This window comes from Lissotriton vulgaris, chromosome 2_1 (genome assembly GCF_964263255.1).
Source record: "Lissotriton vulgaris chromosome 2_1, aLisVul1.2, whole genome shotgun sequence".
NCBI lineage: Eukaryota > Metazoa > Chordata > Amphibia > Caudata > Salamandridae > Lissotriton > Lissotriton vulgaris.
This window is the reverse complement of record NC_141687.1, coordinates 748386570-748405232: the sequence shown is the minus strand read 5'-3', so window position 1 is coordinate 748405232 and position 18663 is coordinate 748386570. Positions and strand designations below refer to the sequence as shown.

At 46.0% G+C, this 18663-nt stretch overlaps 1 protein-coding gene across 1 annotated transcript in view; it reads left to right on the top strand.

The window, feature by feature from the left end:
* Positions 1-18663, top strand: part of PIK3C2A (phosphatidylinositol-4-phosphate 3-kinase catalytic subunit type 2 alpha) — a 553726-nt gene that overhangs the window by 188127 nt on the left and 346936 nt on the right. Inside the window, exon 6 of the mRNA XM_086954142.1 lies at positions 4954-5083. Within this exon, the coding sequence (XP_086810268.1) occupies positions 4954-5083 (130 nt within the window). The remainder of the gene's footprint in view (positions 1-4953; positions 5084-18663) is intronic.

Here is an 18663-nt window from a genome sequence, read left to right as displayed (position 1 = left end):
ATTGCAGCGCTGGCCCAACGAGGAGCTGTCCTATGATGAAGCATGACACCTCTTAGGGTGTGTGAGGGCCCTTGCTCCCTATATGAGCTATCCCTGGATGAGTAACCTTATGCTCGGCCTGGCACCACACGGAAACCAGCCATCACTGACGCGGCCTACCCCCTTTTCTCCTTCCCTCTTCGCACTCCTAGGAACAGCATACCTTTCTCTGTATCATGATCAGTTGAACGTCAACGCTTTTGTTGGTCAATTCGGTGGAATCACTTCTCTTCTTTGAGAAGTGTGATGTGGAGCAAAGAAGTAGGCAAGGTGATAGTCTGGCCTACATTAAAAGGTGCCACCACTTTCGGAAGGAAAGATGCACACGTTTCCAATAACAGTTTGTTTGGGAAGAATTTTGTGTAAGAAGGGTTCACAGAAAGTGCTTGCAGTTCTCTAACCCTCCTGGAAGATGTAATTACCACTGGAAAGACAGTCTTGATGGTTAACAAACTAAGAGGAAAATTGTGTAAATGCTCGAAAGGCAGACATATTAGGAACGTTAGAACTAGGTTCAAGTCTCATTGGGGCACAATGAAGGGTTTTAGAGAGAACAGATGTTATAGACCTTTAAGGAACCAAGTCACAACAGGTGACTTAAACAAAGAGGGCTCATCTGGCCACCACAAGAACACTGATTTGGCCAAAAGATACTCTAACTGTGCCCAAAGCACAGTCTTGCTGGGCTAATGTAAGAACAAATTTCAAGATCTGACAGATGCAGAAAGGGGATCAACATGTTTGGTGATGCAGCAAGCTACAAATGTGTCCCACAAGCAGGCATATATACTCTCTTGGTTGGGGATGCCTGGGAGCCAGAATGACAACACAGATTTCATCAGGTAGGTCTAAAACTGTCAATTGCTGCCTCTCTATCTACATGCATGAAGGCAGAGCGTGCACAGGTTAGGGTGCTGGACCTTGCCCCGTTGCTGTGACAGAAGATCCTCCACAGAGGGCTCCTTTAACAGAGCATGGATGCTCCTGCTCAGGAGTTTGGGATAGCATACTCTCAATGCCCAAACCGGAGCAATAAGAATGACTTGGGCATGGTCGATCCTGATCTTCTTGATAACTCTAGGCAGGAGTGGTAGCGGCAGAAAAGCTTCCAAGAGGCTTGACTTCCACTAGAGACTAAACATATCTCTGAGGGGAAGTCATCATGGAAACTCCAGTGTACTGAACTGCTGACAGTGCACTTTCTTAGCAGTAGCAAATTGATCTAACCAAGGTTCCCCCCAATCTATGAAGAGACCTTGCACCACCTCCTGATGGATGACTACGACCGCTTTGGCATTCAGAGGGCCCACCAGATGCTGAACCACCAGTAAAATGCGCTGACATTTCAGCCATGTTCAGAGGCTCAGAGCCTCTTGATACGGGGTCCGCGACCCCACCCCATCCCATCCCACTTGCTGAATATCACATGGCAGAGGTTTTGTCCGTGAACCTTTCAGTGCCAGTCGGATCACTCTTAACTCCAACAGGTTTTTGTGGAGTTGGGACTCTGCCAGAGACCAGAGTCCTCTGATCTCCCAAGCATTTGTCACTGCAGTAAGCTCTTGGGGGAAGAGCGAGGGGTCTGCCACTGACCCAAATGCGGTTTGTCATCTACCACTGCCGGTCTTATGCAGTTACCTCCGATAGCTGGACTGGGTCAGAGAAATTCTCTATTTGCTACACACACTGGGACTTCAGGTCCCACTGCAGAGCCCACATATACCACTGAACATGAGTCACCAGCACAATGCAGGAGGCCCAGCAGCCTCAGGGTCAGTCTCACTGAAATCCAAGATAGAGGCTGAGATACCGGAATCTTAACCTGATTATCCTCAACTTGCTGTTCTGGAGGATAAGTCCAAATCTGAACAGTTCCGATGAAAGGGAGCGCTGAGAGGGAGTCATGTGTGACTTTACACGTTTAAAGTGAACCCCAGTGAATGCAGGAGGTCTGCCACAGTCTGGAGGTGGGAGACTACTCTCTGGGGCAAGCCCACCTTCAACAGCCAATCACAGGGTTAGCGGAAACTCTGGAACCCCTGACCTCTGCAAGTGTGCTGGGACCACCACCATCACCTTGGTGAACATCCAAGGGGTGCAGGTTAGACCAAAACTGATAATGCTCATGGCCCACCGTGAACTGCCGGTATAGACCAGATCTGTGAATGTTTGATATGTTTTGCATCCTGTACATTATCTGTTCTTTTTGCAGGTAGAGTCTGTGGGAAGGCAGGATGGGAATATGGAAATAGGTGTCCTGCAACTAGGCAATTCTTCAGGACCTTTTAAATCCTCGTCTACTCTAAGGGGGCGGTGAGGGGTGTTCCGCCAGTAGGAACTATGTGTCACGTCCCCTTAAGTATAAATTCTTAGTAATCCTGGAAGTGTAAAAAGGTGAAAAAAAGTGTTGCCGCAGGTATAAGTATACCGTCTGGAAAGTAATGCACCTAAGTGGGGGGGATAGTGAGGCCTCAGCAGGAACGGTACGGGATGCTCGTTAGAAGTTGCGAGAAGGACCCACTAGAGTCCCGGCGGTGCCGGAGTATGGACTTACCCATGGCCATCCGTCCCTGGGTTGACTGATCATGCCAGAGAGTTACTTCATTGGGTTCATTGGGGCGAAGAAAGCAAAGGCTGTGTAGAAATGGACCGTTTCACAATGGATTGTACTCTGCATTAAAATCTGCTATGCATTGGGTAAGAAACAACCCCCTTGCATGCACATTCCACCATTTGTTTTCACTATTTACATATATTTCATTGTCATCACATTACTTACACATGCTTTGCACTTCTTACTCACCTGCCTGTGAGGAAACAATCCAACAATGGTGCTGATGCCCATGTACATTACCACCGAGAGGAGTCACTCGACCTTGTGAGTCAAAAGATTTCTATGAAGAAAAACAACTTGCACAACTCCGGACCCACCATCATCTCTGTTCTGTAGCATGCTCTTCAGTCAGGTTGCATGGTCCCAGGTTAGATTTAACGTACTTCCCGACTACCAATTTGTCAGCCACGTCTGAGGGCTCAAAAGTTGCTATTATAATCAGACATTAGCCAAAGAGGTGGCGCCTCTGTGCAGCTTCATGTTACCTCTTCCAGAGATGGGATGTGGTGCCACCTTCTGTTGAGTGGAAGCTGTTGCATGGAAAGTTTCCAGATCCAGTTTAGCACCTGGGGAATTTTAAAAGGGTAAGAATTTGCGATTAGATAGAGTATACCCCAGATCGTTACGAACGGTAATTACCTTGTTTACCTGCGCAGTTCCTTATTTCAAATGGAAGAAGTGCAAGTAGACAGCTATATTTTTACTTCGTTTTAATACCAATAACACAGAATTAACCTGACATAAGAATTTACTTTCCCAAAGTTTTTGTAGCTCGATGAATGAGGTCTTGGGCTGTTATGCTATGAATGTCTGGGGTAGGGTAATTTGAAATGTTACAAGTAGCGCATTTATATGGGATCTTTGATTGTTGCCAGCTCTAGTGGAGGTTTTCGGTGTTTGTTTTTGGAAATAAATTATGTCCTAGATTTTAACAGTCTTGGCTCAGAATCAGACCTTGTGCAACACAAAGCATTTATTTGATGTTTTGCTCAGACGTTATTTACCCAGCATGCATTTCAGTGCAGATAGATAATAAGTCACTGTAGTGAAGACCATAGATTACCAGTAATTCCTATGTTATGCTTTTTTATTTCCCAGCCTACTGCTACGTTGAAGTTAACATGGACTTTTCTCCATCTGGAAAAAACTAAACTGATTGGGGCAATGAAGCAGATGAAAGATCTTGCAGTTTTTGGTTTAATTCTCCCATTCTGGCTGTCCCCTATTGACGTTACCGTGTATTTCTCCACTCTGCCCCTTAGAGTTCACTTGTAATGTTATTGTAAGTCCGCACTGCCAATTCTGAAGTGACTTGAATGGCCATCTCTCCCAGAGTCTACTTACTTGATTTCTTAAATAAATTCTTAGCGCATTGTTCTCATAACAAATGGTTGGTAAAGTCACATATTAATGGCACCGGCGAAACTTCTTTCTCTCTGACAGGGTAACCTTTTATATATATATCTATCTGTATGAGTGAGCGTCTTATGTGAAAATGAAGCTAACATAAATAGCGACAGTGTTGCTTATTTAAATAATTAGAGGCCCTTTTGTCCTGAATGTTTTCATGTCGTCTAACATTGCTTTGCTCTCCAGTTGTATGAGTAAGTGTGGGATTTCTTTGAATCTGGTAACGTGAACACAAACAATGATTCCAAACATCTACACCTAAAATGTGTACCGTACCTAAATAGCTCTACAAAAATGTCGACGTGCACCTAAGCAAGCCATCAAGCCCTTGCCCCTAGAACTGCATTTGGGATAGCGCATTAAGCTGGTTCTAGGATTTTTTTAAAGTTTGGATTTTTTTCGTCAAATATATTTCTGTATGGTGTTTATTTTCCCAGTTATTGTTTGTGAGTCTGCTTTTCTGTGTTACATGGAACCTTCATTTTTGCATACAAAGTCTAAGCAGCTCTTTACGAAATTATCAAGCTACGGAGACATTCAAACTGAGCAGGTATTTACTCGGGTAGCAACGGTAAGCCTTAGCTCCTTGACACATTGAATAGCAGAGGGTTTAGGCAAATATACAGCAGTGTGTTCCCATAGGCGATAGCAAATGGTTAACTGATATCAGTCCCAGCATTTTGTCAGTTAGCTCAGGCACAAACGAACTCGGTTCATTTTGAAAAAGAGGCTTTGAGTATAACTGGTTAGCTAGCCTGCTGTCCTTCTCCAGTGCTTATTTTCTCTAATATAATTTGTAAAGTTTCCATTTGCATCTCAATGGAGTTTGTGTAAAAAGTTGTAACCTATTCCCTCAGTTTGTTTTGTGTTAATTTTGCTTTTGTGCTTAGGTGGGGGAAGATCTGCGGCAGGATATGCTGGCTTTGCAGATTATCAAAATCATGGACAAGATCTGGCTTCAGGAAGGATTGGATCTTCGAATGGTCATTTTCAAGTGCCTTTCTACTGGCAAAGACAGAGGTGTGGTGGTCAGATTGTGCCTTTTACTAAAGCTTCACATACACACTTATAACCCTAACATACATGAAACAAGTGTTATTATATTTTACATGTGTGGAATTTTTTTTAATGTTAAACTCTTCTGTTCTTTTCTGGCTACATTGTTTTTATCATTAACCAGGTGCTATCTTTGTTGATCTTAAAATGTAATCTGCCCTTGGAAACAAAAGATTACAGCGTCATATGGCAAATACAAGAAAGTACAAGCCTATCCAGCTAATGTTAGGAAATAAAAACGAATGTTGCTGAATTTTTTAAGCTATTTCCAAAAACAATATAATTTTATCGTGTACTATCAATCTATCGTTCTGACCTGCCAGGATTGAAGATCAAAGCGCGTCAGACTTGTAGCCATAGAGCATATGGGAAGCATAAGTATTATGGCACACATAAAAATTACAATTTCTGGGGCATGTTGGCAAAAGTATGAGATACTTTTACAGTCTGATTCACACACAGTTTTTCTGGTTCCAACAAAGTACTTGTTCCATCTTGGGTTAGATGCTACTATGCCATGTGGCCTCTGATGAGGTGGGGTGTTAGCTGATAGAAAGCATTGACAGGCAGGAGTTACAAGAGGCTAGGGGATAATTACGGATAATGCGGCCTTACAATTGTTTGTCTTAAATTGTCAGTCTGGCGCCAATCTTAATTGCCGTTTTGCCAATCCACTAGGTTTCCACTCTTAAAAGCACTCTCTGGCATGTTTTGGCCCGTCGTTCTTGTTTCATTCCACTGATACAGATGCACATTTATAGCTGCCTGACTTGTAATACCCCCGTCTGTTGTCTTCTTCCATTATAGACCCACCTTGTTGCTGGTGAACTCATCCTTGTCTGTGTTACTGATCTCCCTGACTTCACAGTTCAGTCCAGTCCTCTGCATGTCATAAAATGATGCTCTACTTTACTCAAAGTATGGCAGTTTGCCAGTGATTCAAAACTTGTTTGTAATCTTTGCTAACTCATCAGTAGCCTCATCATTGTGCATCCTGTTTTCGTCTTCACAAAGTCCTTAAACCCATTAAGGTTCAGCTCCTAGTCCTTTAATCCACTTATGCAGATGTCCATTCGGACTTTACCATGGCTGTGCAAAACTTTCTGTACAATGATTGATGGATATCTGGTTCCCATGATGACGTCTGTCATCTCAGATAGTGCTCGTAATCGTAATTAAAGCTATGATTCATAGAAATCATTGCTCTCGTTACAATTCTGTGCACCATTATCCCCTTGTGCATCATGTGACCACCTTCCTCATTCTTGCACAGTTGTAGGCTGTAGAGGGTGGTAGGGGATGTGGCTGTCTGCTCTTGTGTTCAAGGTTCTGCATCTCAGATGTGCCCACTCTTGACAATTTATTTGTTGGTCATTTATGATGCTTTCTTGTCTGCTTATTTGATAAGACTAGAACCTTTGCAGCAGTTCTTTTTTTGGATTGGTGTGACTTATTTTCTCACCCATTTCTTTTTAATCAACACGTTTGTTTCTTGAATTTTGCCATAGGTTGCTGACTTAAAGAACTTAAATGCTCATTAGATTTAGATGTAGAACTTTCATGCTATCCACATATTGAGGGGGCATGTTGCCTGTCTGTGAGTTCTTCCTGCTGTTCCCTCTGATTTCAGTATCCTCCTAGACGACCTGATTCCTCTGTATGAATATCCTTTGAGGACAGTTCCACCAGGGTATTTTTTTTAATTTCATCTGAACACTGGAAATCTGATGTACATAAAGAGAACTCTGTAATGGGTACAGTTCCAAACCTGAAAACCATGGTTTCTCGAGTCCTGGAAAACTTCTCTTCCTAGGGCTGTGTACCATAAAGGGGTACACGCCTCACAACATCTGACTATTTGCCCTAGTGTTAATTTTTTAATCTTTCCCATAAAGAGGTTGCTTAAGCTTTGCCCTTTCCCCTTCTAAATGTTTTCCTTGAGACTCTAAGCAGAGGGAGATTGATAGAGTATTTCCATGTATTTCAGGTGTGGCTTAAATCCATAACACAACGTTCATAACTCAATCTGTTCCACTTACTTCCTCTGCGCAGTTAGTGCAGTTAGTGCTTGTAGTTACTGCTATGGCACAGGGGAAAGCATATTGTTCCATGTCTTCATTTAGAAAAGAAAGGAAGCTTCAATTATAAAACATTGGGTAAATGCAAGGTATTCTGCTAGTTAACACTCCTCCACATACTTTTTGTCCTCAAATATCTTGTAAGAGTGGGATAAACAATGCAACCATAACATATTCTGTCAATAGTGCCTGGGGTGCACTTTGTCTTCTTCCTTCTGCATGAGAAAGTGGTGGAAATTGAGAGGAAAACAGAGTTGTTTGAGCATAGTTTTGAAGTTTGCAAGACACTCTGGGTATAAGACACTGGGTATAAAAGTGCGGTGGCATCCCAAGTAATCAACACTGCATTGTATTCCCATGGATAACTAGTTTCAGAAATCACTATGTTTGATATAGATCTTTGTGTGAAGGCTGAGTCTGGCCGAGTGCCTCACCCACCCGTATACCAAAACATAATCTAATTCCAGAGATCTGTCATAGTGTTTCCACAGTTCCTTTTTTGAGTCTTCTCTTTTTCGGCCCACACAAATGGTTGTCAATTTCTTCAGTAGAGGTGTGGGACTTCTGCATTGCCCAGCAGATTCTAGAAGGAGGCGGTCGGGACCGCCAACTGGAGGACCGAGACTGTTGCGTCAGCCCAACATCATAATCAGGCCCTATATTTCTGATCCATTCTTCGTACTGCAGATTACAAGCGCCAGACTGCATCCAGAAAATTGTCCATGCAGTGCTTCTGCGTACCACTATATGATGCCATGTGGCCTCGCATTGGCTCTGTACTGCCCTGGAAGCTATGGAGCAGAGCTGCATAAAAGCAACACCTCTGCATAGTGACGTTGGTTCCTTTCTTTCTGTGCCATCTGATTAGGATCCAGAGTTCCCCTCCCAATTTTCTTGGCCTTCCAACGACTTTTAAAAATGAATTTTAATCTGCTCGGGAATGCTGAGATTGCACAAAAACAATGCCTGTCACGGACTTGCATGAGGTGTGTGTCTGCGCTTGTGCCACAACTTTAAGTAACCTGAATAACAAACAGGAGTTAACCCGTAAACCCACTCGAGATCTGGGTGCCAAGCATATGTAACAAACAACGTCTCAACAGGTAAGAATTAAAAGCAAGTATAAATATGCACACAATAATTGAAGAAAAACAAGTAGACCAGGAAGGAGGGAGACATCAATGGTTATGCAGAAAATGCTGGGAGCGGTTTTATGTTTAGAATTTCGCCACTGCGAGCTAGTGTACATAGGTCAAACTACACAATTGGTCAAGACGTGTATAATCCAACACAAGAGCCGTATCCGCTGCAGGATGGAAAACGCTCCTTTGATTCACACTTTCTTGAAAAGGGTCTCACTGAAACAGACTTCAGACGTCATTGACCAACCTACTCTACCCCCCAGAGGCGGCAATCTATAATCACTCGTGAATAAATGCAAGTGTAGATGGATCACTCGCTGTGACTCTGTTAACCATGGAATCAGCACCCTAGATGAATGGAACAATACCATCACCATGTAAATGCCTCCTGCGTCTTACATAGGTCCTTCCCTACTCCAGGGCACATTCATCCCAGGGTCCTTCTCTTCCCCCCCAGGCATGTTCATTAATGTAACTGTCATCACTTACTTGTGTTCATGTGTTATTCTCTGCAAAAACAGGTCCTCTATTTCCAGATTGATGTCCATATCTCAAAAATGTGATCCCTGTACGTCTACCTGTAATCCTCTGCAAAATGTGTTTCCACCTCTATGCAGGTTGCATATTTTTCTGTCTTCACAGGCTTATGTTATTATACTGCACTTTGACTTATGTTATCATAATTTCTGTACACCTACTATATTCATATCATACAAAACATTGTAATATTTCCCTCCCTGTGTACTAATATATAATGTGCATCAAGCTCGTATTGTTTACAAATATGTATATTGTCTTTTTTCCACCCTGTAACCTATTGCACACTCTAATTCTCTTCATTTTTTACGCCAGCTACAATTTGGGTGCTGTGCCCTTTAAGGCTTGCCTTGCCTTCGTAGCTCCTGCCCTCTTTTTCCACTTAACAGCTCTCTGCTGTCGATCTTTCACCCCCGTCGAGCATTTTCCGGGCAGCACTGAGCTGCACAGACACATGCCGTTACTGCTATTGATCCGTGTTCCAGCCGCTTAAGGCAGAAAATCCACCCGTCCTGACGCTGATATGTGTTAACATACACTGCCATAGGTCTACTAACGTGAACGCCTTGCACGCTCGCTTTATTCAACCCCTTGTATCACCCCGTCTACTAATGCAAACGCCTTGCTCGCTTTATTCAATCCCTTGAATCATCCCGCTGCCTTGTGTTAATGCACGCAAACGCCTCATGCGATCGCTTTATTCATTCCCTCCAGCGCTTAAAATTGTCGGCCAGGCCCCGCAGTTTATTGAGGTTGTTTAGTTTTGTAATAAGGGTGAATGCCTTAATTATTCGCCCTTTTGATGTTATTTTCTGTGCATACTTAATTGTCAGCCGGCCCCTGCAGTGCTGGCTTTATGCAAGCGAACATTTTCATTTAATTGAATTGTTTGGGCCTCTGTAATTGGCAGCTCGCCTTTGCGTATCTTCTCCTCACAACCCGAACGCTCCACGCGTTCACATTGCTCACTGGTTGTGTTTTTACTTCCTTAATTGTAGTTGCTGGACGCCCGTTATCCTGGACGCCGGCTTTGTTTTCCCAACCATTAACTCTGTGACCATTCGTTGGACTCACAATACTACACACCGTAAGTATCCCCCCTTTTTTGTGTCTTAAGTCCTTAAAAGGGCACTCCGGCCACAATTTTTCTTACACCTGCCCCCTTTCGCCTCTCTTCCAGGAGGGTGGTGGCTACAATTACAGCAATCCTGGGCGACGAAGTCCTAACTCGCTCACCCTGAGGCTCCAGCCATTCCTGGCGGTACCTCCATGAGGAATCCCTGTCCACCTCATTCGAATCCGGCTGTGACGTTGATCCAAGTGCCTTTCTTTTCATGGATTTATAGCCTTGTGCCCTTCTGGTGGGGCCCATGCAGGTATTTCCCGCTTACTTTCTACTACTGGCTCTTTGTGGCTACGTTAGCCCTTCCATCTATCCGTTATTACATCTTTTTCTTATATCTTCCCCCTTTCTGTGTAGCAATTCGAATAAGTGTAACCTGGTCCTGATGATGACCTGCATTGCTATGAGGTCACAAACTTGCACAAGTGGTACAGATTACATGTCATTAAATGTAACACAGTGCTTTATTTCCTTGTTCCTCCCAAATTCTTAACATAAAACTGCTCCCAGCATTTTTTGCATAACCATTGATGTCTCCCTCTTTCCTTGGCTACTTGTTTTTCTATAATTATTGTGTGCATATTTATATTTGCCTTTAGTTTATACCGGTTGAGACATTGTTGTTTGTTACATATACAACTTTAAGTAAAGCGCTAAATATGCTGTCATGCACTTCAGAGCAATCCGGGACTGGAAAGCAAAGGTGTACATTGCCATAAATAAGTTGTTGCGTCCTTCTCGTAAGTCCCACCCACGTCACATGCTTGTGCACTTTAAAGGCTATTCCTGCAAGCTGTCAGTGTTGCACTCTAAATCCTCCCGTAAGTCAAAGTCAAAGCGAAACATAAACAAAATAACTCCACTCTACAACAACCTGCCACTCTGTACCTAAAGACAAGGTGCAAAGGCTTCATTATGGAAGTAGTTTACCTTCGAGGTTTCCAGGCACAGTGCTGACTCCTCAACTGGTGCGTCTCTGAATTTCTGTGGCCTTCTGCGATGCCACAGAATATTAAAGCCTCCAAGGAGGCCATGGTGCAGAATTATGGTGAGCTTCTGATTCCCTCTGGTGAGACTTCAGGCCCGAAGGATCTTCAGGGACCACCAATTGATAGAACAGACGGATCTGTAGTGTGTGCCATCTAAATCATTTGGACCCGATTTGAGCCACATTCTGACACAGGCTTTCATTCTGACTCAAAGACCAGCGCTGGTCCCTTCCATGTTGACATCTGTACCTGTGACACAGGCGTGATAACTGGGTCTGGTGATGAGACTAGTGTCGGACTCCGAACAGACTTCTGCTCGATCTTGACTGATGTCATGCTGCGAGATTGTAAAAACGCAGCTGGTCGTCATGCACCCTGCCTTTGGCCAGATGTCTATACAAGATGTACATGCCGGCGGTTCACTGACAAAATGTCGACTACCAAAATATCTACATACAAAAATATTGACGTAAAAAATATTGACATCCTATACTTATAATTAAAAGTACTAATATATTGAGAAAAAAATATTGTTGTCACCAGTAAAGTTGTCTAAAATATCGATCTGATAGAGACTACTAGCCGCAGATCCGTTAACGTAGAATTATCCCCAGGCGTGAGACTGGATCCGGAAAACTTTTTTCCACAGCATCCATGCACGCCAGCAACATGTGACTCCCCCCCTGACAATGCCCACGTACGGGACATCAGCGAGGTCACATAAGTCCCACCCCGGCACGCTGACATCAGTTTCCTTCTTTTCCGTTTGCAACACGAATCCGGATTGTGTTCCCCTGACCTGTTTTCAGGCCTTCTTTTGACGCTTTGCGTTGAGGGACAGTGTGCGAATGACTTCGTGTTTCAAGACGTGTACTTCTTGTATGCGCCAGATGTCAGCGACGGACCCTCACCCTATTTGTATGTGGTGTTTGGGCAAGCACCATGACTCTACGGACTGCAACGCTTGTCAGCATCTCAAGCCGAAGTCACGGCAGGAGCGCCGGATGAAATTACTTTGGGCCCGCTTGTCCAGATCAGTGCTCGCCACAGCGTCCGTCCCCTACCTCGGAAGCCAGAAGCAGCTGATTCCGACTGCAGCATCGTTATTCACCGAGGCCCCACAGGCGTGGCTCGCCCGCTGGGCAGTCCTGCAGTTTGGCGCTGAGGCCTTGTCCTCGTATGCAGAGGGCGCAGGTTCGCCTCTGGATGTGCGCCCTCGCCCGTCACTATCCTATCGGCCATTTCCTGGTGTTAGGGCAACTAGGGCCCAGATGAAGGCCTACGCTACGGCTCTGCAGACTTCTTTGGGGCCCCTCCTATTCCTGAGACCCCAGCGCAGATGAGTTTGGCTTCAGGTTCTGGGGGTGTGGTGTCGTCGAAGTGCGGCCCTACGGGGTTTCCCTCTTCGGGCCACGGTGACCCTGCCTCTCTGCAAATCCCCTGGGGTTCCCTGTGGTGTCGCAGGAGGTCACCTGGACTCACCGTTCGTCCTGAGTCCCCCTCGGTCCTTTGGGCAGGCGGCTGCCTTACCGGAGGCCGAGCCGATGCCTTTCTGGCACCAACGGTTTTCCACCATGGCCCTGGCGGTGCCGCAGGTGGTGGCCGGGACCGGGCACCTCCCAGAGTCCCTCTCGATCCTCGACGCAGGCGGCTGCCTCGTAAGAGATCGAGCCGGTGCCTTTTCGGCGCTGTTCATTTGCCTCTCCGGCTCTGAACCCCGCCCGATTCTCCTTGACAGCACTTGGTGGTGGAGGTAGACTCGGCGCCCCTGATGGCCACTTCGGCTCCGATCGAAGGCACACCGGTGCCTATGATGGACTCTACGGTGCCCTCCCGGCATTGGGTCGTTGACTCTTCTCCGGAGGTCCCTTCCTCGCCGGAGGTTTGTCATCTCCTTGTCTCCTCTTCACCGGAGACTGGACGCCGCGTCATTGCTTTTTCCCTGGCGGTTTCTAGGGGGGGGGGGCTCTATGCCCCTGGACCCTCTGGTCCGCAACTCGCTGTTGGCTGCCCCGCAAGCTTGTCCGGAGATTCCTCGACCATGGATCTTCCATCCTACAGGGCTGGCAGTTTCTTTCTCCAGCTGGACTTGGGGATGGGCAGCTTAGCTTGCAGCCTACGCCCATGGAGGATTGCTCTGTCCCCGGCGATGCCCTACGGAGGCGAGTGTAGCCTTTGTCCGGGCCATTTCCATGGCAGCTGGCATTTTGCAGATGGGCAACCAGGTCACTCCATTTCCTACGGACCATTTGTTAGAGGCTCTCCACCAATGCCCTGGTGAAGAGGAGCTGCTTTTTCCATTTGAAGCCTCGCTCCACAACTCTTTTTTGGGAGCGTCCTTACACTGGAGATCTGGTGCCTCAGCCACTCCTCCACCGTCCTGCTCCGCACGATCCAGTCTGTCTTTCTTTCCACGCTTCTGCCCAGAGCCCTCTCCTGCAGATTGCTTTTCCTTCCTTGCCTTCAGTGTTGCTCCCTCCGTCAAAGGAGGCCCGGTGGTTGGACTCCTGGGGGCATAACATCTTCGCTTCAACTAGTGCTGCCTTGCGAGCACTCTACACACTTTGTCTTTTGGCCAGGGCTACCTCCAGCCTATAGGATTCCACCGAGTCCCCCCTGTCTCCCTCCTCGCATGACGGAGTCTGTGCTGATCTGCGGCACCATGTGCTGGATATCTGGGAGTTGGCTGCATTTATTCTCCGTTCAGCCTTGAATGTTTCTGATTCTCTCGGCCGCGTTATGGCAAGTTCTGTGGCTCTCCGCCACCAAGCTTGGTTGTGAGATAGCGTTTTTCGAGAGAATATTAGGGGGCATCTTGTTGACCTGCCTTTTGATGGGATTGTTTTATTTAACACCCGCGCGGAGTCCGCCATTCAGCAACTCCTTGCCGGTCTCCGTCCTCTTCCTTCTCCGTAAGCTTCGGCTTGTCGGTCCTCTGGTGCTTTATGGGAGGCATTTCTCCCACCTTTCTCTTTGGGCCTAGTGTTTCGGTTGGCCCGTCTGTGTGGCTTGGAATGCCTTCAGCGTCCTTGAGTTGGCCCCTCTGTACTGTTGGCTGCTGGTAGAGCCCTTTGGCTTTTGTGGTGTGTTTTCTGGCTGTTATTGAATTCGTATAGGTCCTAAGATTGGGCCATCTGTGTATTTTTGGGCTGCTTGATAAGCCGCCTGTGGTGCTACCCGCAGGTACTTTATGTTCTTGTCCTCTGCTGTGGGGTTTTTCCCCTAAGTGTTGTTCCCATATTTTGTTTTGGGACGTGTCATACCCTAGGTGGGGTACTTGTAGCTATTGTGTAGCTCTGTCTTAAGCTGGGTGGGTGTCGACACATTCTTGGGGTTTCTCGCCTTTCCTGGCGTCACTGTTTGCCGTGTGGTGCGGTCTTTTTTTTCTGTCTTAGCGCATCTTGCGCTGCTCCTGGGTCTGTCCTGCTCAATATTGGCTGTGTCGCCAGGCCGACTTTGGCATGCCATCTATGGCGTTGTTGTGGTGTTTCCACCTTGTTATCCGATGTTTCGGGCAGGTCCTCTGCCTGGTGTTCCAGGGGGGGCTAGGATACTCCTGGTATACTCCTGTGTTCTGGTTGATGGCTTTAGGTCTCAGCTACGCATTCCTCCTCTTTAACTTCTGGCTGGTCCCACTTCTTTTTGTGGGTCGGGTTGCGTCACTGGAATGGTCCTTCTCTGGGGTTTGTTCCGGGGTTCCTTTGCCTTTGCCTTAGTCTTATGCTTGGCTTGTTCTGGGCGCACTGCTTCCATTCCGTCCATCACCACCCCCTTTTGTACCGCTTTTGGCCGCCAACGATTCCTGGTCAACCAAGCAATCTCTTCCCCACGCCCTAACGCAATCGGGGTCACGCAAGGTTCAACGCTATCCCCAGATCTATTCAACTTGTATGTAGAACCTCTCACGGAGATTCTTCGAAAATCACAGCTATCCTATCACATGTATGCAGACGACACGCAAATATACATAAAGATCGCCTCCCTTGATGACATTGATCTAATGAACGAGACACTAAAGAGAGCTTTGCAATGGTTAACTACTAATCATCTGAAACTAAATGCCCATAAAACAGAATTCCTGCTAATTTCACCTCCAAGGAGCCACTCTGAAGTAAAGGAATGGACTAAATTGGTGACTGCGCTAAATTGCACCCCAACCCTAGTTAACTTTGCTAAATCACTAGGAATTACATTAGACGAGAACCTTGACATGAAAGCCCACATTAATTCAATGGCTAAGAGCGCCCGTTTCCACTTGAACTACTTAAGAAAACTGAAACCTTTCATCTCAGAGGCGGATCTAAAACTGGCTATCCAATCCCTAGTTATCTCGAGGATCGAATACGGTTGCACCACGTTAGCTGGCCTACCTAAAACATCCACAGCACCACTAAAAGCCTGTCTCAATGCAGCGGCAAGACTCATCACGGGATCGAAGAAATTTGATCACATATCTCCTCACCTGAAAGCACTAAACTGGCTACCTTACGAGGCCAGAATTCAAATGAAGATGGCATGTATTACTCACAAAGCGGTTCACTACAACACGCCTAGATACCTAGCCAAGAAAATTAAGCTATCGGGAGGTAACAGACCAACTAGGAGCGCTAAGGAGCTGCTATTGCGGCCAGCCTTCTTCCGTAGGAAAAAGACCTATGACCGAGCGTTCTCTGGAGCCTGGAACTCACTCCCTCCAAGCATCAGGAAGATTCAAAATACTGTAGCATTCAAACGGGAACTGAAGAGCCACATGATGAGTAAATACCGTGCATAGAGAAGCCTACGGATCGCTGGTATGAACATTTACGCCAGAAGAATGATGGTCCTCGTCATGAATATTCTGAAGATCAATTACTGACAAATGACTGATTCCACGTACAAGACTCAACTGTACACTTACTGCTACCTCATGTCTATGTGATCTTATCACTATCTCACAGCCAAAACTATATAACCTCTACCTCACCTTTGTTTGTCTATATGATACATGATACAAGCTAAGCCTTATTCACCTCTTAATGCTAATTGCACATGTAATTGCACTTGTAATGCTATATAACCCCTACCTCACCTAGTTTGTCTATATGCTCCATGACACAAGCTAAGCCTTATTCACCTCTTAATGCTAATTGCACAGGCGTTAGGAATATATATATCTAATCACCCCCTCATAGCCATATCGCCTTCTACCTCATATATGTTTGTTTTTATAATTGCTATTATAATGTCAATTTGTAATCTACCTTCTATGTTAAGCGCTCTGATACCCACGGGTCTTGTCCGCGCTATACAAAACACTATAAATAAATAAATAAATAAATAAGTGTGGTAGGGTATGCTCAGACGTGAGTCCCTTGCTCACTTTGCCACTGGATTCAAGCAAGCCGGGCTGAAAACGGCTGGAATGCCAGAAACCGGTCCTCGGAAGCTTGTTTCCGGTCCAGGGAAGACATGGCTTGGCAGTTCGGGCTGGACTGTTCCCATGAGGCACAGGGTCAGACTGATTTGCATATAGCCATGTCTGAACTGGGGTGGCAGAGTGGGCTAAAGAACGGTGATGGATTAAACCCAGATCTTTTGACTGAGTGTGAGTGTTTGATTAATTCAGATGCTCCGTCCATCACCACCCCCTTTTGTACCGCTCATGGTATTTACCAGCTGCTGACTGCGCACGCCTAGTCGTTCTGGTCCGCCTCCGTGGGCCTTGGCGTGTGCTCCTGTCTCTTGCTCTGCTGGAGCTTTGCGCTAATGTGTCTGTCTTTTCACACCTGCGCTTCTCGGCTGTGGGGCCGTTCTTACCTTGTACGCTGCCTCTGGGCTGATGGTAGTTCAGCTGTCCCCTTCGCTCTCTGTGTATTCTCCTGCAGCGGGCTCTGCCTCCGTTTCCTCCTCTTCTCCTTGGATTTGGGTCCTTCTTTTCTTCCTTTGGTACTCTTTTGGCACTGTCTGTCCCTGCGGGGTTTTTTGGCGGATACCCCAAGCCTCGGGTAGGCTTGGGGTGTCCTGGCCTTCCCTTCTCCTTTTTCTGTTTACTTCTGCATGGTGGGTACTGGGCCGTCCTTCCTGTCCCCATGACACATCCCCTGTTGGGGCCCTGTGTTTTTTCCAAGCTGGTGAGGTTCTCTCGTAGACCCTCCTCCCCTCTGGGTATTGCTCGGGTGTCTATTCTACTTTAAGGAATCTGCAGCTAGTAGTCTCTATCAGATGAACACGTTACACACCTTCTGTAACGATGTATCTGGTAGAGATGATTCTAGCCGCAGATTCCTTCAAGACCTGCCCTTCCTCCCCGTTCTGCGAAGACCTTCAGCTTGGTCTTCAGGACTCCCCTTTCTCTGGGTGGCTTTGTCTTCTGCGAGTGCCCTCTTTCACTCCCTTCCTGGCAGCATGCTTCGTTCTGCTTCTTTGTTCCACTCCTTACTTTCGGCTACTTGAATGGTAGGTTCATGTGCACTCCTGCATCCCTATACCCTAGTTATTCCAGTGTGGGGCCTACTCATACTCTTCTCCATTTTTCATTGCTTGGGGTTTCTGACTCCTCTGCAGTCATATGGGTTGGGGTCTCTTGGCTGTGCCTCAGCCCTTAGTTCTTTACGGGGGCTACAACTCTCCTTGATGGTGTTGTCTTGGCGTAATTTGTCGTTACCTTGTTGCCCTTCTCTATTATAGATTGCGGTTGCAGTCTTTCTGTCGTCTGCTATGACATTTTCCACATGTTTTTCTGTCTCCAGGGAGCCTATAGCCTTCGTTTGGAAGGTTGCTTCTCAGAGCGGGCTCTGCTATTTCCCTTCCATGACATTCCGTAACACAGTGCCTTGCACTGTCCCTACTGGTGCTGTTCTTCACCATTCTCTTCTTTCCTTTCTATTTGACAGATTTTTTTCGCACACTGTTCTCATACTCTCACAGTTTTGTTTGTGATGGCTCCGCGTTGTGGCGCAGAAAAGTTCTCTGAAGAAGAGTGATGTCAGCGCGCCGGGGTGGAACTTATGTGACCTCGCTGACGTCACGTACGTGGGCAACGTCAGGGCGGAGTCACTTGGTGCCGTACCCCGGTGTGCAGGGATGTTGTGGCAAAAAGTTTTCTGAATCTAGTCTCAATGCTGGGGATAATTCTACCTTAAGGAATCTGCGGCTCTACCAATAACTTTGTTACCACACTTTCAATAGTTAGCTTTAATTAAATTAAAGAATATTTATAAAAATAAAATATATTTAATAATGTATTTGATAAACATAGCCATTATTTTCAAAAATTAAATCTTCATTTATCAATTTATCATTATTAAGTTAATATTTTTAATGTATATTATACATTTTTAAATGTAATAAAATAATTTACATACATATATCCAAAAACATGTCTTTTTTCAAAGACAAACCATTTTAATTGCAAATAAAAGAAGAAACAAAATACAAATTTTAAATTTACTAAAAATAAATGAAATATTAAAAAGAATAATTATTTAGGGGCGTGGCTTCGAGGGCGAAGATGGCGAGCGCGGCTCTGTAGAGCTCCTGTCGGCCCTATCCTTATCCGCTAATTTATCCTTGCCCTACACCCTCTTCCCTCGTCTCTGCTAGTGCAGGAGTTTGCTGGAGTCCGGCGGAACACGGTGGTGTGGTTGTTGGAGCTCCAGACCTCCGCTGGCGCCACCATCGGGGACCGTCCATG